This window comes from Falco naumanni, chromosome 4 (genome assembly GCF_017639655.2).
Source record: "Falco naumanni isolate bFalNau1 chromosome 4, bFalNau1.pat, whole genome shotgun sequence".
In the NCBI taxonomy this organism is placed as follows: domain Eukaryota; kingdom Metazoa; phylum Chordata; class Aves; order Falconiformes; family Falconidae; genus Falco; species Falco naumanni.
Genome location: NC_054057.1, coordinates 25,802,576 through 25,828,117, shown reverse-complemented (window position 1 = coordinate 25,828,117; position 25,542 = coordinate 25,802,576). Strand labels below are relative to the sequence as shown.

The 25,542-nt window shown below is 39.2% G+C and overlaps 2 protein-coding genes across 13 annotated transcripts in view; one reads left to right on the top strand and one right to left on the bottom strand.

Moving 5' to 3' along the window:
- CUL1 (cullin 1) overlaps window positions 1–17,895 on the top strand; it is a 53,807-nt gene extending 35,912 nt beyond the window's left edge. The window contains exons 9-22 of the mRNA XM_040590877.1: window positions 3,281–3,411; window positions 6,351–6,458; window positions 6,549–6,655; window positions 7,814–7,862; window positions 8,399–8,530; window positions 9,053–9,170; window positions 10,128–10,204; window positions 10,959–11,090; window positions 12,473–12,565; window positions 13,853–13,900; window positions 13,987–14,069; window positions 15,491–15,596; window positions 16,346–16,459; window positions 17,345–17,895. Coding sequence (XP_040446811.1) covers window positions 3,281–3,411; window positions 6,351–6,458; window positions 6,549–6,655; window positions 7,814–7,862; window positions 8,399–8,530; window positions 9,053–9,170; window positions 10,128–10,204; window positions 10,959–11,090; window positions 12,473–12,565; window positions 13,853–13,900; window positions 13,987–14,069; window positions 15,491–15,596; window positions 16,346–16,459; window positions 17,345–17,425 — 1,379 coding nt within the window. The 3' untranslated portion in view covers window positions 17,426–17,895. The remainder of the gene's footprint in view (window positions 1–3,280; window positions 3,412–6,350; window positions 6,459–6,548; window positions 6,656–7,813; window positions 7,863–8,398; window positions 8,531–9,052; window positions 9,171–10,127; window positions 10,205–10,958; window positions 11,091–12,472; window positions 12,566–13,852; window positions 13,901–13,986; window positions 14,070–15,490; window positions 15,597–16,345; window positions 16,460–17,344) is intronic.
- Window positions 17,896–20,398: 2,503 nt separating this feature from the next.
- The window catches only part of EZH2 (enhancer of zeste 2 polycomb repressive complex 2 subunit), a 52,382-nt gene continuing 47,238 nt past the window's right edge, over window positions 20,399–25,542 (bottom strand). For all 12 annotated transcript variants that reach the window (XM_040590541.1, XM_040590537.1, XM_040590543.1 and 9 more), the window contains 7 exons: window positions 24,827–24,952; window positions 24,256–24,434; window positions 23,315–23,410; window positions 22,619–22,700; window positions 21,725–21,805; window positions 21,524–21,608; window positions 20,399–20,730 (listed from right to left, as the gene is read on the bottom strand). In XM_040590541.1, coding sequence (XP_040446475.1) covers window positions 20,670–20,730; window positions 21,524–21,608; window positions 21,725–21,805; window positions 22,619–22,700; window positions 23,315–23,410; window positions 24,256–24,434; window positions 24,827–24,952 — 710 coding nt within the window. In that variant the 3' untranslated portion in view covers window positions 20,399–20,669. The remainder of the gene's footprint in view (window positions 20,731–21,523; window positions 21,609–21,724; window positions 21,806–22,618; window positions 22,701–23,314; window positions 23,411–24,255; window positions 24,435–24,826; window positions 24,953–25,542) is intronic.

Genomic DNA, 25,542 nt, shown 5'->3' with positions numbered 1-25,542 from the left:
AGCTCAATGCAGTTTCTTCAGGAATTAGATTAAAAGAGAATATAGACATTAAACTGACTGACAAGCAGCTTTTGATTAAATTGGGATGGCTGAGGATATTGCCTCAAGAAGCCTATTCCAATACCAAATATTAAGGCAAAACAGCATAATTTTGATTCCTCTTCAACCTGGCTGGAAGAGTTTTGAGAGTGCTTGAGCCATCCTTCCAGCAGGAGCTGAAGCTTGCATGAGAGTTGCGAGACAAAAACCAGCCCAGTACACTTACCAGCTGTTTCAGTTTAATACATGGATCTTTCAGAGTCCACAGCGAGAATTTTAAAACCCAAGTTATCTAGAAGTATGTATAGGAAATGTTAAAAGAGGGATAGAAGCAAATAAGGAGCTTCTAAAATACAGTGTATAAAATACATAAAACTGCATACAGAGCACAAGGAAAGAGTGGACGTTATGAATTGATGAGATAATTTTAGCTGTGAAAAATGAGTCCTAAGTGCCACTAGTTTGTACTAGGATCAAGTTTGTACCTTCTTAGTGAACACATGGATAATGACTTCTTCAGCGGTTCCTCTAAAATAAGTAGAGATTATTAAAGACTTTAGGTATCTTTAAGGAGTTGTCAATTGCATTGTTTTTTATGAGTTTCTTCAGGAGTTAATGCTTAGCACAAAATAACAGTCAGAACTAGGGCCAAATAATTCTTGTGCATCGTGCAGAAGATAAGGATGAATGGTATTTTTTATTTTTCCAGTCAGGGAATTAATTAAATCTATATAGGAACTCAAGGTAAGGCTCCGTAGCTGAAGTACTGCTTTTAAGAAAGTGTCAGAATTTAAGAGATACTATGATTAAGTGACTATTGATGATACTGTTCATTTGTGAATTGTGAATTGCGACTATGACTGTTTATATATCAGCCTTAAAAGAGCAACTATGAGTAATTATAATAATCATGATCTTCATAACTAAGAGATGCTTCAAATGGAAAAGGACAATTCAACATGATTAGTAGGTCAGAAGTTACCCATTTCAAATTTAAGATTTTTATCCTATACTAGTTTTTAAGTCAGATGTTGTTTATGTTTGTAAATAAATGTATTTACTCTGTAATTGGAAGGAAGTTTGATACAGGTGAGTGTTGACTAGTGAAACGACTATATAAATGCCTTCTGACAATAGAAATGGTAGTAATGGAAACAAAATTCTTCTGGACTCAGGCGGCCTTGCTAGGCTTTTCTTTTTTTCCCCTTACTTTATCAAGCTCATGGGTTATGTGAGTCTTTAATACAGTCAGTTACCATAGCGATGCGACTCCAGAAATTTGCTGGGGTAAAAAAGGGAAAGTACCACTTCTGCCTTGGGTACAATCTTGTTGTATGTCTTTGGTTTTACTTTCATTTGGTTATTTCTGAGATTAATTAGGCATTTTAAAATGCCTGATTTTTTTTTCTTTTCCAAAATATTTGCTTTTCTCTTATTGGGCTTCACTTGTGCAAATTACAGTAGCTCCCTGGCCCTTTTTAAGTTTTGTGAAGTCTCAAGGTTAGAAACATATTTTTTTTTCTTTTAAAGACTTTCCAATAATTTATTCTTTAATCACTAGAATCAGTTCACTCTCAAATTTGTAATGTACTAAAATAGCCTGTATTAGGCTATCCTAAACTTAGAATAAAATCTTGCTGTCTATTAAAATCTTTACTGCTTTGCTCTGGAAAGTACATTGGGTCTGAGGTCCTCCCATGTGAGGTATGTTACCCATATCACATTACAGCCACTCCTGGTGGTGTTCTGTAACTCTTTAATTGCATTGTGCAACTAGTTATAAAGGTTGTGGGGCACATGTCATGTGTTACCTATTCACGTCAGTATGATACCTGTAGAAAATAATTACGTTTATTAGAAGCAGGCTGTAATGATTTAGGTGGAGTTACCATGTAAATCTTCCTTGAGGCTTTGTAGCATCTCTTCCATATTTCATCAAATACTGGCATCCTGATAGACCAACCTGTGCACCTTTATTTTTGCGTAGGTCTAGCAGCAGCTTATTATCTCTATGCATGGCACTATTCTCCTAACTTATTTGAAATTTTCTTTAGGTACAAACTCCAGCATTTGTATATTGCTATTACAGTTTAACATCAATCAGGTGGCAAATTGTGGCTTCCAGAGAGAAAAAAATGTTTGCTTTCCAAATCCAGAAGTTTAAGCTTCCCAAAGTTCTAAGTGAATGGAAGGCATTATATGGAAATGGGTCTGAGTAGACATGTCATTGCTTTGATATTAAAGGCATCAGGCTCTGTGTGATGTATTTCAGAGTTAGGTAGTGATACAGCTGCTTGATTGCGCTGTTCTAATTAATCTGATAATCCTCAGGTGGTAATAAATTGCCCATAAGCCCTTCAGAGAAGTCCTTACACTTCAGAAGAGCTAGATGCAGGTGACAGCCTTAAGATGGATTCAATAAGGTGAAATATCCTCTTTAGTTTACAGTAACTAATGTGATTGTTTACTGTTTCACTTGAGTGCCTGTTCAGTGAGGGCAAGATTACAAGAGGTGATTAGTGGGTTTGTGTACCTGATTTATGGCCATATTCAAGTTTTTACTTCAGAAGGTACCTGCCCTGTTGAAAATGAATAATAAAACCAAAACCCTCTTCAATATTAGACTAATTGATTTTGGAAAGTCTTGGCTGAAAACTGGTAAGGTGTTAATATGAAGCTTTAACATACATGAAATTATGTCCGATTTGGTTTTACCTTTCTTAGTTTTGTTCCATGGTAATGATTTTCAGAACCTTTTGTTTCCTTGAGATACAATTATTTCTACTGGGAATTGGTTACTGAAATGTTTTGGGTTTTTTCTTTGAGAGATGGCTTTATTGACTGCTTTATTGGAGGAAATTTAATTTATAATGTTTTTTTATCTGCTAAAGTTGTATCAATAACATAACATTTTGTCTTAAATTTCCAACCATTGCTGCTGATGCTGCCACAAGTAGAAGTGTTAATATACAAAAGGCTGCAGGGGGGTGTTAGATCTCTGAGAACTGTCCTGTTTAGAATAAGGTTTAACAGACAGTGGTCAACCGGAGAGTGTTGTGCTCTTAGCATGGCCAGCAGTTACACTAACCACAGTCCTAATTCATGGTAACACTTCAAAACTTAATCTGGACAAGAGGGTTTTAACTCCGTTTTTAAAATCATTGCACCTCTTTAAATTTATAAAAACTAGAACTCAGAAGTAAATATATTTCTGTAATTTAATTAATATTTTTTTTCCCAGACTTGGGACGCATGTATAACCTCGTATCTCGAATCCAGGATGGCCTTGGAGAACTGAAAAAACTTTTGGAAACCCACATTCATAATCAGGGTCTAGCTGCAATTGAGAAATGTGGAGAAGCTGCTCTAAATGCAAGTATCCCATCAAAATAAGTCTGTGTGTGGTTGCTGCCAGTTTAACATTACAGGAGGGTGAATGCTTCCTGGTGGAATTTCCAGTTTGCGTGTGTTTTCCCTCCGATATAATTAGTGAGGACTAGGCAATTCTCAGATGTTGATAGTAGGCTTAAAACAGCAGTTGCATCACTGTGTTACTGCTCCTTGAGCTTTGGTTGGGGATTTTCTGGTGGTGGGGTTTCGTTGTTGTTGTTGCTGGGTTTTTGTTTGGGGTTTTTTCCTTCTGAGTTTTTGCTCTTTGTCAGGATGTCATGCTGCTTGGAAAGCTGGCAACATCCTACACTTCCAAGTACACCTGAAAGTCCACTGTTCCAAGAAGCATTATCTCCTGTATTATGTTTCGTCATCGTACAGACTTCTGACTTGGATGGGACTGTATGAAGAACGTTTCTGTTGGTGTTAATTTTTTGGTGAATGGCTTTATTCTGTTTGGAGAAGCATGAGAAATTTAAGAGGAAGATGTAACTGAAATGTTTAGAGAGGTCACAATATAAGGAGCAGGTCGGGTCTTCTGCAACACTGTGTTTAGCCATATAATTGGCTTTCTTGATTTTTTCCCATAATTGTAATTTCAGACTTAATTTTGTATTGATGAGGGTTGAGTCTCAGCACCATGAAGTTGTTTAAACCCTTTGCTAACCTTTTTGTCTGTAGGCAATATGACTTTTCTTGGAAAAAAATAGAATGAAACATTGCACAAAGCAAAATTAGAATAGAATATAGATTCTGGTAAATTTTATTTAAAATGGGATTTAACTTTGATTTTTGATAGAGTTCATTTTAACCTGTTACTGGCCTCAGATATTCTTGAAATAGCTGTATACTAGCAATCAGTAAAGCAGTAACTTGTAATGACTGCATGGAGACAGTAAAAACTTCAGGTTCTAGCACAGATAAATTTGTTTTACGTGTGTGTAGTGTCTTGTTCACTTCTGCAGTTTTAAGTGTGTAGCGTAGCACTTTGACAGTGTTGATCTTTTATGAATCATGAAGTTCAGGAGTCTGTAGCTGCATTTTAAATGCCACCCTTGGGTTTGGAATCCCATGATGTGCTCCGTGGTTGACGCTCAAGTGTGGAGATCACTGGGGGATGCTTCTTTGTACTTAAGTGTTGAAAAATTTCCCAGAAAAATGGGAAATTCTTCTTTCTCCAGGAATTAGTTCATCATTGAGAGAGGGGAAGCCTGAGGTTTGTATTTATTAGTTCTTTTGACTCTGTTTTACAAAACTCTTCCTGATCATGACACTCTTTCTTGTTTCTTCATCTTTCTCTTTTGTTCCTTTTCTTTTTTTTTCCACATTTGTTCTTTGTTTTCATAACAGTATCTCTGGCTGTTTGCCTTGGGAGCCATCTTGCCTCTTCTTTCAATATCTTTCACACCACTGTATACTGTTATTGCCTTGTTAGCTCTCTATCACACTTGAGTAGGCTTGATTCTGTCTAATTTCATAGATCTGTACTGTGTCTAAACAGATAATCAGCTGAGCAAATGCTTTTCAGTTACTCTGTAGTCAGTGGAGAGAAATAGTCACACCAGCTTGACTCATCTGACCTATTTTAAGTATTTAGTGCAGAGTGAGTTGTGCTGTAGACTCCATTAACTATATTAATGTGACTGCTCTTCAGTCAGAAGATTACTGCATTTTGTGCCTTTGCTTATTTTATTTTGGAGTCTTTGTAATCAGTAGATATGCCTTCCTGAATGTCCTTTACTTGAATTTCTTGTCTGGGAGGTTCTCAGTAATCCCAGTTCTTTATCTCCAGCATGGCATTAGGTCAGTGGTCCTTGTAGTCTATTGTCTGTCTTCAGTGGCCACAGGAAATGGTTTTTGGGATCTTGATACAACCCTGCCAATCTTCTACCATTTGTTGCCAGCATCCAGAATTCCTGTGATAGGGATGCTACAGGAGTGCCCCCATGCCCAGTCTGTTCGGTTTTTATTTACGAACCTGTTGTCTGCTGTTATCTGTGGGTTTATCTATTCCACTCTTGAAACTGCTGATCTTATCTGCTTCCAGCAACCTCTGGTGGCAGCAAGTTCCAGAAGTCCACTAGGTTGTGTGTAAAGATGTTCTTTATCTGTCTTTAACTTGTTTCCTATCCCTTTCATCAAGTGCCCCCTAGTTATAAAACGTGGCTTTTCATGATTGTTCAACTTCTCAGTCATCCTCCTGATTTTGTAAACCTTGGTCTCTTACGCCCTTTCAAATCTCTGATCTCCAACTTGAAGACTTCCAGCCTTTTTAGTCTGTTGTCGAGTAGCTACGCTGCCTGCCTGCTGGTTTAGTTGCCGTTCACTGTTCCTGCTCTGACTCCGTCTGTACTGAGATGCAGGATCAGGAGTTGCACACAGGACTCGGTCTGTGGGTGCTGTAAACCTGATGCTTATTGGCACTTGGCTGCCACCGAGGGGTAAGCGGCTATAGTTTTTAAGAACTGTCAACAATGACTGAGGTCTCTGTGCTGAATTGTACCTTTGGGGAATACCTGTTAATGTTCTTACTACAGAGATTTATTTCAAGGGTTTCTTCTATAGAACTGCCATTTTATGATTGTCCGTCTTTCTCAGGTATAATTCGAATTAAGCTGCTATCTTTGAAAATGTCCTTCTTGGAAATTTTTGCCGTGGTCGAGTAGGTGGTTTTGTTGTCTTTTGTACTGTATAATGTAGCACACTGCACTCTGGTTGCCATAAATGAGAGCTTGTGCTAATGTAAGTCAGTCGGGGACATAGGACCTAAACTAGTCTGGATACTATTTAAGCTATAAAATATTTCTAATACTCTGTAGACCTTCACATATAAATTTGCTTAGGCCAGTGAGTAGCTGCATTTTGGAAAAAGTGGAAAGCAGAAAGTCAACAGGTTGAAAAACCCAATCTCTTTATTGCAGGATCCCAAAATGTATGTACAGACAGTGTTGGATGTCCATAAGAAGTACAACGCTTTAGTCATGTCTGCATTCAACAATGATGCTGGCTTTGTGGCTGCGCTAGACAAAGTATGTATACATAGTGGCATATGGTGATGGGGTTTTTTCCCTGTTCAGTGTTTTCTCTCTCAAAATTTCACTGTCTTTTGTGATTTATAGGCTTGTGGTCGATTTATAAATAATAATGCAGTGACAAAAATGGCTCAATCATCCAGTAAATCACCAGAGCTACTGGCACGATACTGTGACTCTTTACTAAAGAAAAGGTACGTCTTCAAAGACAAATCATTATTTCAGGTTGGCTTTTGTTTTAAAAGGTTTTAACATACAAAATTTTATATTGTGTCTTCAGAAACAGAACTTAACGCTTCAAGAAAAATTAATTATACTAAATTCTGAATACAAAAATGTCAATAGGACCTTTCCTAAAGATTACATGGAATTTACTTTTCTTTTTTAAAGAAGAGGGTGGAAATGAAAGGGAAAGAAAGGTCTTAGATCTTTTATTTTCCTTATAGGAAACTAATTTTTGTTGGTTTTTTTTTTTAATGAAACAGGAGTTTTTAAAGTTGGTTTTCTTCCCCCAAAAATTTAAGTTGTATGTTGTAAAGAAGACGCACGTTCCCTTTTTCCATTAAAACTATTGTTTTCCTCCTGTTGTTTTCTCTTATATCTTCTTCCATCTGGGCAGAAATTGAGGGGGATAAAACCTGCTTTCTAGCCTGTCGTGGTTCATAATTTAATTAAGGTATTTGGCTTTAAATGATTCAGCAGCTCATACATGGAGTTGATATTGGTTCAGTTCATACTGGTTTGGTGTCAATTTTGTCACTGGCAACTTTTCTGGCTGTTTTGGGGGAGGAAAAAACCCACTACCAAACAGTACAAAAACCAGAACAACTTGTTTAGTTTTCCCCATCCCCTCCTTCCTTCAGCAAAGGATTTATTTCCCCTTTTATAAATACTAGCTTTCTGCAGGGTAGGTTTGGGATATGCCTGATGGAGAAGCATAATATGGAGGAAAACAACACCGTGCCACCTGAGCTCTCCCCCAGCCAGGACTCTGCACTCTCGGCTGTTTTTTTTTTCACTGTACTGTGTAAGATAAGAAATGAAAATAGAACTTGGCAGCCGAAAAATGCAGGAAGTTTAAGCCTATAAATCCTGAGAAGTATCAGGCTGTCAGGAAGTCTTGAGCAATTCGTGGTCCAGGACTTCAACCTGCTGTTTAAAAACTGTGTACTTCAGAATTGCTTATGTGTGGAGTACTGAAGAGAAGTGTTCCTTACGCTCTTTCCTCTCTAAAGAGTTTTTGATCCCAGAACTACTCAATCTGTTCCTTTATGAAATTTCCATATATATCCATATGTTGGTTTAAATCAGCATTTTTGGGACTCAATAAAAATTTATTTCTTCAACTGCAGCTCAAAGAATCCCGAAGAAGCAGAATTGGAAGATACACTCAATCAAGTGGTAAGATGTCTGTAAATACAGTTCTCTTCAGTGTAATCACTGACAAGTTAGTAATACGCGGTTGTCACAAATCAGATGAGAGAAAACCTTTTATTTGTATACTTTGATTTAATTACTTAATATTTCAGCTTTTCAGTAATAATCTTCAGCCCTGTGTGGCATGTTGGTTGTATTTTTATTCATTAAAAAAAAGAAGCCCTTTGCAGCAGATTTAAATTGGCTAAATGGAATTTATGCTTTTGCTTCATGTTTATATACACATCTAATATGTAATATCTACAATATATTTTATATAATATCTACAGTATATTTTTATATAATTACATATACTCACTACATATTAATATAGAAGGCCGTACGTGTGAAATATATAGTTGCTGTGTTTAAAAGAAACAAACAACTGCCCAAAAAACCTGAACAAAACCCCCTGACCTTAAAAATTTAACTGGAAATGAATTAGCTACTGCTACAGCTTTTTTCAAGACAAATGCTTTAATATGTTTTTTTTTCCTTACACATTATCTTGGCTTTTCCAGATGGTTGTCTTCAAGTACATTGAAGACAAAGATGTGTTTCAAAAATTCTATGCCAAAATGCTGGCAAAAAGACTTGTACATCAGAACAGCGCTAGTGATGATGCTGAGGCCAGCATGATCTCTAAACTGAAAGTGAGTATTCCACGACTGTCCCATGATCCACTGTATTGCAGGTCTTCAGGGTACCATTATTTTACGTACAATAGAAAAATACACAACCTAGGTCTTTCCCCGCAGCTCCCCCCCCCCCCTTTTGTGTTTTTTAAACCTCCTAGGACCTCACAGTGTATGTCTCCCTGATGAAGTTAAGCTTAATTATTCTTAGCCAAATGAATGACATGGATATAATTATCCAAGGGAATGACTGCTGAAAAGTTGCTTAATTTCATTAACCTTTGCTCATTCAGGGTCAAACAAAATATGATCTAATAATCGTGTAGCAGTCTGTTTCATTTTGTATTTTGCTTCATTTAAAAAAAAAATTCTTCAGCTTCTGATGACAGAGCATGTCTGGTTGGAATCAGTACTTTGGGTAACAGAAATACTGAACTTTGTACATCTTCGTGTAAGAAAATAGGCTCAGATACTTTGTTCTTCTCATTCTCCGATGTCAAAAATGTGTCTTGCTGACATATTTGTGCTTTTAAAATACAGCAAGCTTGTGGTTTTGAGTATACCTCCAAGCTGCAGCGGATGTTCCAAGATATTGGTGTAAGCAAGGACTTGAATGAGCAATTTAAAAAGCACCTGACCAATTCAGAACCGTTAGATTGTAAGTAATACATTTACTTAAGTTACTGTTGAGTAGTTTAGCTTCCTCTTACTTCTACAGAGCTAACTGTATGAGGGTCATATTTGATTTAGACGTCATACCCCCAGAAATCATAGTTAATATTATTTTGACCAAGGTAGCTACGATTTTTAAATTAGTCTTTTCAGGTCTGTACTTTGTCTTCTAATAGCACTTTATATTTTCTGTTATGGGTAGCCTCCTCCTGATTTTGCAGCTCATGTTTAGGTATGTAACTAAATTAAGTTGAATCCTGTCTTTTCTTTCTTTTTCTTTTTTTTTTTCCCCCCTTTTTTTTAATTTGAAAGATGCTTTTCTTTAAACAGTTCTGATTTTGAGCACAACATGGCTTAAGTTCATACTTGTGTAAAAGTATTAAGGAAAAAGTGATGTAAAGAATTTATATTTTTTTCATTAAGGCACATTGAAACAAATTCTTTAAAGATTTGATAATTATTTGTTGGATTACATTTAGAGTTGTATCTTGTTAGGCTTAAATTTTACTTAGTTTTTGCATTATTCTTAGTGACTTGCCCAAAATGCCTTACAAGTATAAACGTGAAATGTTTATTCTTGCAGTTGTGTACTGTGGAGTGATGAGTTTGTTACACATAAAAATGAACACTTACAATTTTTACACTTGTGTGTTAAAAGGGAAGTATGTTGTGGGGATAGAAACAGGGTAATAACTTCTACAAATGAGAGAAAATTGAGTGAGTGTCTCAGTAAATGTAAAGCTCTCCGATTGCAGTGAGATCTTACATGAATTCCTTTGGTTTATGGTCTGCATTATATATATATATATATTGCTGAATGATTTTTTTCATCATGTTAGTTTGAGCAAAAGGCAGAACCATTTCTTGTTTGTGGAAGAACTGGAACAGTGTGTTTGAAGAGGGGGTGGGATAATGCAGCTCAGCCTCTTCCCCTCTCTTCCAGTGGATTTCAGCATCCAGGTGCTGAGCTCTGGATCGTGGCCGTTCCAGCAGTCCTGCACGTTTGCTCTGCCGTCTGAGGTGAGGCGCTTGCACTTCGTTCATCCGAACGTGGAACGCTCATGGGAGAAATTTGGTTTACAAAGCTGGTGTCTCCTCCCGTTTTGTTGTGTGTCGGGGAGGACTGGAAGTGTCTGATCTTTGCCTGTGCAGCTGGAGGGTGTTTTGGAACAAGTTAATTGAGAAAGGTCGCGGGAGGGAACTGTGTGAGATACCCAAGTGTTGGCTCCTGTGAAAAGGCCCAGGTTAATGAATCCTTCTTCAAAACGTTCAACAGCAACTGAGGCAAAGCTTTGTCGGTGTACTTTTCTATGTATACTTTTATTTAAAAAACTTTCTTGCCATTGTTTTGGCTCTGGCCAGTAAAATCTTGGAAGTATTATAATCATGGGTTTTCTGTTGAGTGGTTACCCTGAATAGATGAGACACAGATACATAACGTGAGAAGTAAGTTTAACTGCTGTTACCTGGAGGGTGAAGGTGGTCAAAAAATTACCTTTCTAGGCTTGCTTAATGTGTCATAGAAGGAAGAGTGGAACTTAAATGCTTGTTTAGGTTTGTATTGTTAATGACACTTCAAAGGGGGAACCCATAGCAAAGGGAACTTTTATCCAGTCTGAAGAATTTGAATACATTTGATTTCTGTTTGTCTTATTCAATAACATGGCAGTCAAAGGTGATAGGATTTGATTTTTCTTTGTTGTTTCCAGAGCGTGTTCTAGTAATGGTAAATGAAGGTAAATAATCTTCGTTTATTGTCGTTGTTTTCTTACAGTTAGAACGGAGCTATCAGAGATTTACTGCATTTTATGCCAGTCGTCATAGTGGAAGAAAGTTAACATGGTTGTATCAGCTGTCCAAAGGGGAACTGGTTACCAACTGTTTCAAGAACAGATACACGTTACAGGTAAGGATAATGTCGCCCCAGTAGAAACCCTTGCTGCAGATTGCCTTCGGAGGGCTGGGTGCCACTGATCATTTCAAAGCCATGCGTTCAGGCTCTGCTCTGCTGCTCCTGCGTTAGCTGGATGAGCAGCTCAGCCTCTTTACTCCTCATTTGGAGATAATTACTTTTCCCGTTGTGCAGATGAATGAGTTTTAAAATGGTGAAGTGTGTAGATGTTGAAGTAGTGGAGTTCATGTGAATGCCTGTACCTGCACACAAACTACTTTTCATAGGTCATACCGTGAATTGAGCGGTAGTTTATTTGTATGTCAAAATACTCATTAACAGTATGTAATGATGTCTCACAGTTAAGTATTTTAAATCATTCAGTTCCTTAATTGGTGGTGGGATGTGTATGTTCATATGTATGTACACACATACATGCTTAGCTACTATTTCTGACGCTCACGTGCATTCATTAGCTTTATCCCTTGTGAATAACGCTACTGTCTTTAAATAAAGCAAAGCACAGATGCAAGACCTGATGGCTACAGATCTTTGTATTACTGAAGCGAACATAAATGTTACCCTTCCCCAGATGGTGTTGGTGTTAAGATTAATAGGACCTTTATTATATATTCGGTTTATTTACTGTACTGATTCTTAAGGTCTGTGTTTGCAAGAAAATTGACTTAGAAAAGGGAATATGTTACTTGTGGTTTAAACAGGTGTTGAACTGCGCTATGTGAGACAACTGCAACCTCTTTGTGTAAGATCTCGTGCTTCTTACACGTTCCTGTCTGCTTTCTCTCAAAAAGTAGACAGAGGATGGGAGTTCATGACCGTGAGAAGAAACAAGATAATCTCAGACTTTGAACTTGTCATCAACATATGTTAACCCTGTGGTGACAGAGCCGAATAAGCCACTGATAGCTGCCTTGTTTATAAATTTGGTTTCATTATTCTGCTGGAGGTGGGAGGGCTGTGAGAGTGAATTCAGTAGTCTCTGTAGGTTTTAATGAAGATTAAATGGGTAAGAGTCAGGGAGTGACAGAGGAAAATAATTTAAAATTATATTAGCTAGGAGAAGGAAGAGGCTTTGACACCATAATAGGGGATTTGATGAAGTGTCCACAGCCAGTTAAATGGTTGTAATCTTAGGGTTTATCTTTAGATAATGCTGGAAGGTGGAGTTCTGGCTGTATAAGTAACATTTTTCTGGATTGTGTAATGAGCACTAGTTGGCTATTCTCTGTTGTCCATATATTCCAATGTACGTGTTTAACTAGTGAATCTGAGGGTGTTCAAATTCAGAAAGTGTGTTTGTTCGTTTCCATTTTCTGATTTCCTCCCCCCCCCCCTTCTCCCCTTCATTTTCTCTTTTTTTTTTTTTGATCCGTTAGGCATCCACATTCCAGATGGCGATTTTACTGCAGTACAACACAGAAGATGCCTATACCGTGCAGCAGCTGACAGACAGTACCCAAATAAAAATGGTAGTGACTTTGCACATTTTACCACACTTTTGTGAACAAGTCTGTCGGTCTCCAGGGCTCTTCCTGCTGTTGTAAGAAATGGGGATTAGACATGGTTGAAGTCAGAGTCAGTTTCTGTCCTGAAGGAGACAGATGTGCTCTGTTCTTGGTCAAATTACTTTCCTGGTTTACTGCCCTGTAACCCTAACTGCCTAGTTGTCTGATGAATCCTGGTGTGTAGGTACTCCTGTCCATGACTGGAGTGAATTGTCTAGCTTCCTGCTCAGCTCTGGTAGTAAGTTTTCAGTGTTTTGCTATGTACATTTTAATATTAAAAGACAACATTCTAGGAAAAAATGTTTTCCCTAAACAATTGATCTATGCACCCATTCTTTACATCTCAAAGCACAAACATAGTGAAATCTGTAGTTCCGTTGGCTTGCTCCTTCTGTGGAAGGGGTTCTCTTCTTCTCTTTGCAAGTATACTTTACAGCCCACAGTTTTTGGCGTCCGTGCCCTTTACTGGGAGGTTTGAATCGAGTCTGCAGCGACTTCTGGAAAGTTAGGCAATTCCTAGTCAATGAAGTATTTACTTTTCAAAATGCGTATCTAGCAAGTTACTGATTATGATGGTTTGCAGCAAACTCAGAAGTCTTACTGGGTTGCCATTTATCATAAGTACTTATTTCAGATATTCATTTATTTATGCAAAATAAATATTTGGCCCAAATTATGAGTGGACCAGAGTAAAACCCTTCAGACAGCAGAAAACTAAGGGCATGAAACCCAGGTGATTTCCACTGTGGTGAAACAGCAGCTTTGCAAGCCTGCACGGACACAGAGAGTAATGTAGCCACTGGGTGACCGACCAGCAAGAGTAACCAAGACAGATCCATGGTGTGAGCAAGGACAGAAAAACATGTTGATCAGGAAGCAAAGGGTGCTTGCTTTCTGAGGTTTAAGCTTGCCACGGTATCTGTATTGGCATGGTTTGGGAAAAAATATTTCTTACACTTACAAATCTACTAAAACAGTAAATGGAAAGATCTGTTGTTTGGAATTAGTCTTTCTAAAGAATTAGATGTTTTTTGACTGACCACAAGGAGAGTATGTCCTAATGCCCAAAAAGGACCTTATTACATTTTATTTTGGCAAACTTAAATTTTTACTGCTCTTTTTACCCACTTACTTGGCAGTGTTCTGCACTCGCTACTTCTTAGTCTAAATATGTGTGTTCTTGTTGAAGTGTTTTAAGTTGGAGAAAGGTGCTGTCTCTCTGCACTGATAATATTTTCTGTAATTTTGTAGGATATCTTGGCACAAGTTCTACAGATACTGTTGAAATCGAAATTGCTCGTAAGTACTCTTGGTTTTTTATGACCTGCTTAACATTCAGCAAAATGTATTAATGAATATTTATTTATTTTATTTATTTCTTGCAGGTTTTGGAAGATGAAAATGCAAATGTTGATGAGGTGGAGTTAAAACCAGATACCTTAATAAAACTGTATCTCGGTTATAAAAAGTAAGGAAAAACTTCAGGAGCATACATCACTTGTGTATAATGGGTAGCATCCTCCTCCACTTTCAAAATCTGGGTAAAACCTAATATACCTGGGATGAAAGCTCCAGGGTTCCAGTGCCAATTCAAATATAGATCCAACATGCTTTAAAGGAGAGGGTTGGCAAGTAGAGGGGATGGGTAAATTCCAGCTGACTTTGACTTGGTCATAAAGTCTTGTCAAGGCCTGGACATCCTTTCACATGTCCTTTATTTGTTTCTTGAGTCTTGTGGAATTCTTTCATGATGTATTTCTGGTAAGAAATTGAGCTGTTTTGTACTGAGGTGCATGACTTGTACGTGCTCAGTAAAATACGTTATATTCTGTAAGGTTACAGTAGTGTACAGTCACTAGCGTAGGTCAGAGTCTGAAATAGCTGACTTAGAGAGAACATGAGAAGATCAGCAGGTTCATTTTAGAACTTCAGTGTGTACAGTGATTTGAACACTTAATCAACGTGATTTTTGGTAGGTTTTATTACCTACTTTAACCAGTGTTGCTTTCAACGTTTCTGTATTTTAAGCTGTTTGCAGTACTGCAGGGACTTTTTCTCACGCTTACCAGAGCATAGATGTAAACCCACATAAATTCAGTTGGGAGTTCAGTACTTCCTGAAGATAAGATCTCAAGTGAAGGAAACATTTAAAAATCTTTCCCTGTACCTCACTCTTTATCTGCTTTCTTCCCTCCTTGACCAATAATTAAAGGTTTAATTCATCATCAGTTACATTAATGCAGTGATGGAAACAGCCATTGTGCGGCTCAGTGGTTCCCAATTGACGATGCACGAGACTACGCTAAATAACCAATAGATGCTCTCTCCAGTGCAGCGGCCAGGCTGGGCACTCCCTGTGCTCCCCGGTGCCGAGGCTTGTTCCCTGCTTGTGACACAGCACCTTATCTTGAGAGCAGTCGCAACCGTGGGTGCTGGGGAGCGCACCAAGGGCAGGATTCATTTTTACAGACTTGATTCCTGCACATTAGGGTCAGAATCAGATCTGTAAATCAGAAAGGTGATTCCATTTCCACCTGCTTTGTCCCCTTCACTGACTGGATGCTTTTTACTAAACATACGAATGTTTCAAGTACAGTGTTAATTGTACAGCACTGACTTGACCTAACAGATCCCTAGGTTGGATTTACGAACAACCACCAAAAAGGTATTTTGGTTTTTTGGTTGGTTGCGTTTTGTATTTATTTTTAAGCTTGAACAAGATTGCCTTAAGATTTTCAGAAGTGCCAAAGTCCCCTTTTGTTGTAAGGTCATTGTGGTGGCGTGGCTTTTATTTTGGATCTGGGTTTTGTTCAAGGGGTTTTTTTGCTTGTTTGATTTGGTTTTTAGACAGGGGAATTGGTGGTTTTTAACTTCTGGTTTTCTTTACAGCAAAAAATTAAGGGTTAACATCAATGTGCCAATGAAGACTGAACAGAAGCAGGAGCAAGAGACTACACACAAAAATATAGAAGAAGATAGGAAACTATTGATTCAGGTGACTTGTATTGCGGAATGCTGCCGTGCTATGAACTTAGATTTACAGCTTTGTAATCCTTTATTGAAGCTTACTGTGGGGGTTTCTTAATTTTTATTAAACGACAACATGCCATTGCGGTACACTGTGGTGGAGCTAAAAATGTGTTTACAATACTCTTAAAGGTGACTGGAGCCTGTAATAGAAAATGTAGGAGGGCATGTCAGGACTCTGTTCTTCACGTTTGTTCTAACATTACGTTGATTTGTGTTTGGGTTCCATGGATGCACACACTCGCCAGACCTCTGTCCTGGGTGAACACTAGTGACACCTAGGAAACAGCAACTTCGGAGTTTGTTTGGAATCCACTTGAGAAGCAAAGGGGCAGGGGAAGGAAATACAAATGTATTAATGAGAGAGCAGCACAGTGGGGTTAAATACATAAAGGCATTCTTCTGTTACAGAAGTAGTTTTGTGTTGTTCTGGGTACCAGTTGGTACTATCACTTTGACTTACTGTAAGCAGAGCGGTTCTTAAGATCCGTGTGCCAAACCCACTTCTGATGGCTGTAGGCTATGCAGAATCTTGGGTTCTCAGAAGCCTGAGTGAGTGGCTGACATTTGTAGGCATGCTTCTCCTCATCTGGTACTCGAGTTTGCTGTGATGGTGCTTCCGCGCTAGCAGCTGCGATCTGCTAGGGAAGTAAATTGGTTTATCCAGAAGGACAAGTAGTTTGCTCCTAAGGACACCTTTCCGACTTTGCTGTGCAGGCTGCTATCGTGAGAATCATGAAAATGAGGAAGGTTCTAAAACACCAGCAACTGCTTGGAGAAGTGCTAACACAGCTGTCTTCAAGGTTTAAGCCACGAGTTCCAGTAATTAAGGTATGTGAGAACCAAGTCTCTGAACCTGTATGCCAGGAGGTGGGGAAGATATATACAGGCACAATACACGCTTAATTAGAAAGGAAAGCTGAGGAGATGGGGTGGGTAAGGATAGGGTTTTGGAGTTGTAAATAAGAAGGATGCATTCTAACAAGAAATACTTTATTTCTTTTATGGTAATGTGCATGTTTCAGGTTGTTGGCAGTGGTAAAATAGTAGCTTGATTGCGTCTTTTCACATCAGTACTGGCTTATGGCACTCTTTGCTCCAGGCTTACCTCTTGTTCCTGCTCTGCCAGCTGTGGGAGCGCCACAGCTTAATGTGACAATTGCCGGATCTCTTCTAAAATAAAGACAGTGGGGAGGGGGGCATTGCATTTAATTATGGTTTCCTTATCAGTTTGTGTGGTGTCTCACGGATGCTTTTTACATCCACAACCAAGGGGGACAGGCATGGCAAAAACCAGGCAGCGGAGAGCAGCTGCAGTACAGACCAGTGCTGGCTGGGGGGGGGGGGGGGGGGGGGGGGGGCAGGTAGGCTATGAAACTGGGAGCAAGTTACTGCGGCTGCTAGTGTTAGTAACATGACAGTAAGCACTCTGCATCTTAGCTCAACTCTTTATTTGCTGCCTGACTCTGCAGTTGCTCAGCTCTCCCAGTCACTACCCTGGAATGGCACCAAGTAATTCCGTGTAGTGACTCAGCAACGTCATCTGCTTGGGATGTGGTCAGAAACGGGAGAGCAAAGTGCCGTGGTTTGTGCCCATCGCCTACTCCTGTGCTCTGCTTGGCAGGAAACGCGGTGGCCAAAATTGTGCAAATCTTGTAGCAAGCAGAGAGGGCTTTTCTGCCAGCGTCCCACCGCTTCTGTTTGTTTCCCCCACAGAAATGCATCGACATTCTGATTGAGAAAGAGTACTTGGAACGCGTAGATGGTGAGAAGGACACCTACAGTTACTTGGCTTAACATTTTTATTAGCAATTACTTGACTGTGTGACACTCAGCAAATAGGTATGTGATGGAAAGAATGAAAGCAACGGAACTTCATAGCAGCCACCCTGCTGCCATTTGGACCTCCCTTTTTAATAACTGAGACCAGGACTCCCATCAGCCAGTCTCAGATTTACATCAGAACTGCTCAGGATTGATACATTTCAAGTATGTAAATATGGACACCAATGCCATTTAACCTAATTTAAGAACAGAAAGGAATCAAACCCTTCTCCTTTAAGGGTTGCATGCTACTGCATTTAAATCAATACATTGGCTATATGATAAACAGCTGCTATCACAGGCAGCACTTATAAATGTTGGCAGCACTTTGAGAGCGAGTCTGAATGGACCCATGTGTAATCTGCTATGAAAAACCATTTGTATAGTGTGTTTCATTTTTTAATGTGTGATAAATAAAAAAAAATTAAAAGATTTCTGTACAAGTTGCATTTGGTTTTATTGTTTTAAGTTTCATGACTTATCTTTCTAAATGTAAATAAAAGGTATAATGGTTATGAAAGCTATAGAAATTCGTTTTGCTTTTCCTCCTTTTCCCTGTTTTCTGGTGATTTAAGCACATTTTGTTCTCTGAAGAAATGAATTGTCCTCTATCATCAAATGTGCATGTTACTTTTTTTAAGAGGAAATGTCTGTGCTTTGAAAAGTTGTGATGATTTCACAAGATACGCAGAACAGAAACTACTTAGAATGGATGTGGCAATGCTTGGTCATCTAAGTCGTAGCACTTTCTGATACTGTTTGGTGTGCTGCAAAATGCATCACGCTTGCCTGAATGCTGCCCTGAATAAATAAGGTTTAGGCTGCCCATTTCTTTGACTGGAACAGAAAATTGAGTGTGTTCCTAAAGATTAATTCCCTTTAAATGCAACCTGTGCTGGGAATTAAAATATTTTGGAGTGTTCCTACATGTATATTGATCAACCAGGCTTCATTCCATTCTTCTCACAATGTTTTGTGTTCGTTATATACATGTGATGACTATGAGCTTTCCACGTACTACAAGCAAAACGCTACTGTCCCTACAGGTCTGAGATTTGGTAATTTATTTTTTTCTATTCTTGCTGGTGAAAAGAACTTAATTTCTGCAGCCAAACCCTTTTTTCCCTTAGAATTTGTGATTTGTTCAGTGTTTGTTCTGGCACGAAGAAAAGGGAGCCAAGTTTTGTGTTGATACTGTGTTTTTCTGAGGAAAGCTAATTTTGCATGGTTAGAATTGAGCTCTGACCTACAAAAATGTCTGGGTTTAAAAATAATTAAATGATGCAGCGGTATTAGATGTGACCCAAACTGGTGTGGAAAATGGGGGAAAAAAAGTCTCGTCCCCACCTGAGATTTTGCATGTTTGCTGTTCGTGTTTGGAAGGAACTTTAATTGCCCTTCAGACTGCCAGCATGGGAAATAGAGGCATCTTGCTGTTCAATTTTCAGATTGCTTTTGGAAATTCAGAATAGGGTTTCTGATGCTTTTTCTGCTGGCTTTTTGGTTGCGTGCTTTTTTTTTTTTTTTTTTTTTAAAGACGCTGTTTTGCTTTTGTGAACCCTTCTTGCAGGAGGTTTGGTGCTAGATTTGTGATGCAGGAGTGGTACAGTAACAGAGGAGCAGGGTGAAGGGCATTTGTGTGCAGGCAGCCAGCAAGAACCAGCTCTAAGCGGCCCCTCGGAGCCTTCCTTGACTTCACCTGCCACAGGTTAAAGCCCCATTGCGTTTGGTGCTGGTGCTTCCAGAGCTTTGTTTTTCAAACCCATCTGCTGTTAATACAGCTTTGGACAAGAGCCATGCTTTACCCAAGCAGGGAGAAAATCAGTTTAATAAGTTTTGACTTAAGGACTACTTTTTTTTCTCATGAGTAAGATGAGGGGTATAAATTCTTAGTTCTTACTCGGGCCGCTGGAGAGCAAGATGGCAGCTGACTGCAGTACTTGAGTGTGGAAGCAGGTGCTGCTGCTTGGGCTCTTGCTCAACAGCTCCGGGGAGCTAGAGCCGCCTCAGTGTAGAAGGTTACACACTCATTACTGAGAGATTTCTTCAAATGGGTTTTGCAGTGGTGTCCCCGCCCCGTGCCTGCCCTCCCTCCCCAGCCCTGTTCCAGAGCACCGCGCTCCATTGAGCAGTGGGCTCATGCTCCCCTGGCACGATGGAAATAAGCACATGGCAGCCCTGTACAATACCCGGACAACCAGCTGCCATCTAAACTATTTTGGATAAAAACATATATAGAGAGAATTTGTAGGAAGACCTAACAACTGGCCCAATAAGCAAAACAGTGGTTGCTTACAGAGAAATGAGATGCAGGAGATAAATGTATGTGAAATTACTGTTGCATTCATTATTCACAGAAGCTGCACTTGAGGGTTCCAGTTTACTGGAATACTGCTGCTGGTTCCCCATCAGGTGATGGAAGTGGGTCTTCAGCTGTGTTATGTCCACACTGCTGAACAAGAGTGAAGAGATTTAACAGGCAGGCAGAAGCCAACCTCATACGACAGATCTGTAGGGTTTGTCCCAGGAATCACAAATCAGCCATTCTGGGACCCTTTTTGCCTCCTTTTAATGCATCTACCGGTACTAGACAGACCCAGAGACTTAATAATTAACTGCAGTCACTATTGTGACAAGAGGTAACTAAGAGCAACTGGAGAAGATTCTGAACTGCAGCCATCACTTCAGAGAACGTGAGTGTAGCTTCATGCCGAGGGTGCATGAAAACTGCAAGACCGTGACTATTTCACTGCGGTGCTCTGTGCTGAAATTCCCCAGTCAGCCTGACTGATGTCTCCTACACTGTTTACATCTTCATATTAATTTTAAATGTGACCTGAAGCAAGAGAAGACAGACAAGTATGGAGTTGCCTTTGCTCAGAAGTAAGTACTCGCATTGCTTCCTCAACCGACTGACACAAAATTCCAACTCTGCTCCAGTAAAAATGAAGAAGTTCAAGTATCCTTTATTCAAGGTTGAAAAATGTACCACACCACATTATTGCAAAAGTTCATAGGTACAAAACACTTTGCAGCTGGTGAGAAGGCAATAAAAAGTTGGTTTTTTTTTTAAATTTGTTACTATAAATTACTGTTACAGTACTTTGCAAATACAGAATTTCAAATTGCATCATTTTAATTTTTCTAAAATTGCCCACAGTACTAGAAATTCCTGAAGATAAGGCAGCTGTTTGTTTAAAAGAAGAGGTAGCTGGTGTCAAGGGATTTCCATTTCTCTTTCAATGCCCACATACTTGAGGGCATCAGCTTGGCTATATCTGAAATTAAAAAATAAGACCAAAAATAAAAACCAGTAACACTGAACACTTCTGCTTTGTTGTTCTGACCTAACAGAACAGCACCACAGCCTGGAATACCATCATATTTAGATCTCCCATAGTTTCCTCACCAGCTGGGGCATGTATTCCTTGTGGGAGTTTGCAGATGCAGAACAATGCTGACCATCTAAGAAACTGCTTTTGGAGAAGTCTGACCAAAAGGGAACAAACTACTAAAATTCTACTTTTTTTTTTTTTTTTTTTTGCCTTGAATCTCACAATGCTAAAGTTCATTTGAGCTAGTGTAAAGCAGCTGCATTTCTCAAGGTTGGCTTACTCAGCAGCATAGCTGCTCAGCTGGGTTTTCTCCAAGTGAGATGATTTTAGAAGTATGAACACAATCTTACACAAGACTAATTCTTGTCCATTTCTGAATGATGGGAGAGATGACCTTTATTGGTACCTAGGAAACCTACCAGAGAAAGTTTAATACGTGGGTCTGCCTGGAAAAGTTGTGCAGGTCTGTCCCCACCTGTCACTAAACTTTTCTGTATACCAGCTGCTGTTGCAATTTTGTAAGGTTCTTAACCAGTTGGTTTGCTCAAGTCAATCTTAACTATGGTGTCTGGCTTAAAAAAAGAAAAAAAAAAAAAAAAGCCAGGGACTGCTTCTCAGCTGCCGAGACCTGAGGCTGTAAGGAGGCAGGCACAATCATTAATCTTGAGCTGGACAGAAATACTGAAAGCTAATCCAGTCTGCAATAGGAAGAAATTACAAAAATCCATCCACCAACCTGTAGTCAAAAAACAGTTCTTCACCAGTCTGAATGGCTCTTTTAGCAAATATTCCTATTCTGTGATCACCATTCACCATCATAACTGTTTTAAAGAAATTCAAAACGTATGTTAACACAAATACTGGTAAAACGTGTATTCTAAATAAGTATCCCACAACATTTCACACATTGCTAAAAGCAAGTAAATTTAAAACTTACCTTTTGCATAGCAGTTGGGATTTACTGAATGGTTTGCAAACCTAATTTTGTTGCCCTTGCGTGTTGCATCAACCACAAAATCTAAGGGGGGGGGGGAAAAAACAAACAAAACCCACATGTGATGGATAGGTCACCTACAAACAAATTGCTGGAAAAGATAACTGCAAGCTTCGCACATGGAAGTACTGGCACATCATCCTACAACAGCTTTATTGTTCTGCAAGATACCAGATACTCCTGCTGTGCTTTCCATTTATCTCCTGCCACAGGGGCACTACCTTAGTTTCTCATTTGAAGCTTCTCTACATTTATTCCATAAGAACAAGTACCATAAATATGCTAAGTCAACATTGAAAAAAAGCAGCTTTTTTCCCCTCCTTTCAAGTATTTTCTGGTATTTCACACTTCATGCACTGCAGCCTGTACTTTTCACTTCAAGTGGCGTAGCCACATACCACCTATCTGTGTGTCTTCCCCCCCACCTCACCCCCCGCCCCTGACACAAAATAAATTAGCAGTAAGTTACGATGGTTAAGTCACAGTAAAATTCTTTCAGACAACACCTAGCAAACCTTTTAAATTCTTTAGGCTACTTAATGCTTTCCTGTAATTTTACTCCATGAAATTCTACTTCTACTCATCTTGTCTAGTTAGCTTGCGTAATAAGCTGTGTCACCACTACCTACACTACCACTACCACTGCCAGCAGACTGGCATCTGCTGAGGGGTAACTGGCCATCAATATTAGGAATCCATGCACTGCTCAGAAAAGATAGGCGAAAGAAAAAAATTTCTCAGCGTTACCTGCTGCCTGCAAAAGAACCGTGCTGAACAAAATAGCAACCATATGTATTTTTACTTATGCGGCAAGGGTTGTGGCTAATACATACATACCGTTATTCAAGTTAAACAGAAAGCTGCACATGTATTTGTCGTATACTTTTCCTCTTCTGTCTGCCTCATCCTGAGAAATAATCTGAAAGAAATAGTACTTGTAAAACTGACCACCTCTTCCCCTTTGTAACCGTAGCAGCTTAAGGTCAAAAAACGTAGACATTCTGAGAGAAATGTGGATTTTTCTATTCTCTGGGACCGAAAGTATTACCAAACATAAAGTACTGTTTTCAGCAAGCATTCTGCACTTATCAAACCACCATGGTTTGTTCTTAGCACAAATAAGTTCTTGCAGAGCAGAAGGAAAGCAAGAATCACTTCTCATGTCAAGATCAAGACTGCATACCTGATTCGGGGTTTTATTACTATAGAACATAATTTGGTGAAAGTGCCCACTGAATTGTAGCACTATACTAAATGATTTTGCACACAATCTCTGCCACGTCTGAACTGAAATTACATCCAAGAGAAAAACTGACATTCCAGCCTCTCATTCTCACAAGAACCTATGTCAAATTTCTGGTGACATTTCAACTGCCTGGCCTCTGGGTCTGGGGCCTCCGACAGCAGCGCCTGTGTACTTCAATCACCTTTCTCTGACTAAGCATGATACCGAGCGAGACAATCCCTTGGTCCCTAGCCAAGATGCAGCCTCACCAATTAAGCTCACACATAACAACTGTTCTCCACCCTTACCTCACCACAGTATTCAGAGATGAATTCATTCTTCTGTACAGGATCTTTGATGAAAATTCCCCAGCCTGCCACATCTGAAGGTGCCAAGAGCAAGTGCTGTGGGAGAGGAAAAAAAAAAAAATGCAGAAAGTTTAGACATGCCTGGCTTGGATTTAGTTTTTTTTTCATTTTGTTTTTAATTGTATCACTTAATGAAATGTATGCCTGGACTCCAGGAGAGAAGGCAAACATGGATTCTTCTAATTATCAAATGCACACTAAAATTACAGCTTGTGGATCAGAATTGTACGTGAAAGAAAAAACATGTAAAATACTTGAAAACCAGTAAAAGTACTAGTCTAACCTTGAAACAAAGGTGTTACATGAAGACATATGCACTAAGGCTTTCAAACTGGAAAGATCTGCAGACAGGAGCCCACTACTGATCAGCTCAGTATTTGACTGAACAAGTTTGTGAAAAGATGGTCTGGAGCAGAAATAAACTTTACTGGTTTATTTATTTAACGGACCTGGATGGACTTTTGCACTGTTTTCAGTAGATGGTATACAAAGTTTGCATGTTAGAATCAAACACTGAAGAAAGAAATAGCCAGTATCTGTGTCTCAGCTAAACTTCCTTATGCTGATCCAGGGAAAGACTGATGAGTTATCACTTTAAAACAGCAGCCTATTTGCAAGTTACAAGCAAAACCTGCACAGGGAAAAGGAGATAATCTGTTGCAGTGTCACACTGAAACCACGAATCGGTACATGATGAAATGTACACAGAGCTTAAGAGCAGCACAGAAGCATGCTAACCTAAGTGACAGCTACCTCCCTTTTGTTTTTCTTTTCCTGTTTGACAGCATGAAGACAAAGAAATTCCATTCTCCAGCATGAAAATATAAAAAACACCTCAAAACCAAGGCAAGAGGCATGTAGTTGTACAGCTAGCTACATACTTTTTTGGATCCTCTCTGAATGCTGCAGTTCTTGCAAGAAACATTTTTGCTGTCCCAGTGGTCAGCTGCTCCACATGTTAAGCAGAGATCTGGATCACATTCGCGTACAGCTAGGTAACACGGACACTGCTTAGTGTTGCATTGTGCTTTACAACGACATCCAGGAAACCTGTTTTGGCCTACAATGGAATAGATGGAAAACAGAAAGGGCAATTATGAAAAAAGTACACTGTAAAATTAAGACTGTGCAAATTATAGCAGATCAGAATATTAAAAAAAACCCAAACTATAGCCACTGATATCTAAGACATTCGGAAGTACTGTAAATTCTTTCCTTCCCTGATTTTACTTTAGTCTTCCTCAATTTTAAGCCTGCAGACTATTTCTGCTTTCATTCGATGGCTCATTAAGAGGAACAAATTAAACTGAGCACGTGCTCCCTTCTCACACCATTTGACACAATTTGCTGCTCCTGCGGACGATGCCTGCAGTACACACAGACTGCTAGCACAGAGTTAGAGGTTGGGGCAGTGAAGGGAATTTATAGATAGCTTTTAAATGTTTTACTTACATTCTGAGCTGCACTGACAAAACTTCTCACAGAAGTTTTGAGCAATTACACATGGGCATGAGCTATCACAAGGCTGACGTGGATGATCACATGGCTGATAGTTGTAAACATGATTCGATGACCCATCTGAATAAAAATAGCAACATTTTGTAAAGTTGAAAGGTGCAAACAAACAAGATGCAGTTCCCTTCACTCTTTGAAGCACAAATGCCCTTTTAGTCATTTAACTAAGAAAACCCCAAAACCGAACAAAAAACCCCCCAAACCTATGATGAGTGGGGTTAAAATCAAGACACCAAACCAGAACTGTAACGTTAGTTAGGTGTTTGTCACCATTAGTTGCCTGCATCCTAGTGCACTTCATTCTTCCCATTACTCAGCTGCTTCAAGGAATCGGAGCTGAAAAGTGTTTACTGTGGAAAACTGAAATACGAAACTACAATGGTATAATTCCCTATGTGAACGTGTTCTAGAATAACACTGAGATTATTCAGCAAAGTAAATTTGCTCAAATACCCAATGTAATTCTTACCCTGGAGCAACAGTCAACTTTCAAACAGATAGACTGGCAAAATAACACCTGGTCATTATACCACTGTGCTTTCCCAAATCAATTTTCCAATACAGACAATGCTAATGTTTTATAGGCAAGGAGGGACTCTTGGGGGCAAGTTTAGAGCTTTACCTAAAGAGCAGCTAGGAGAATTCAGTGCTAT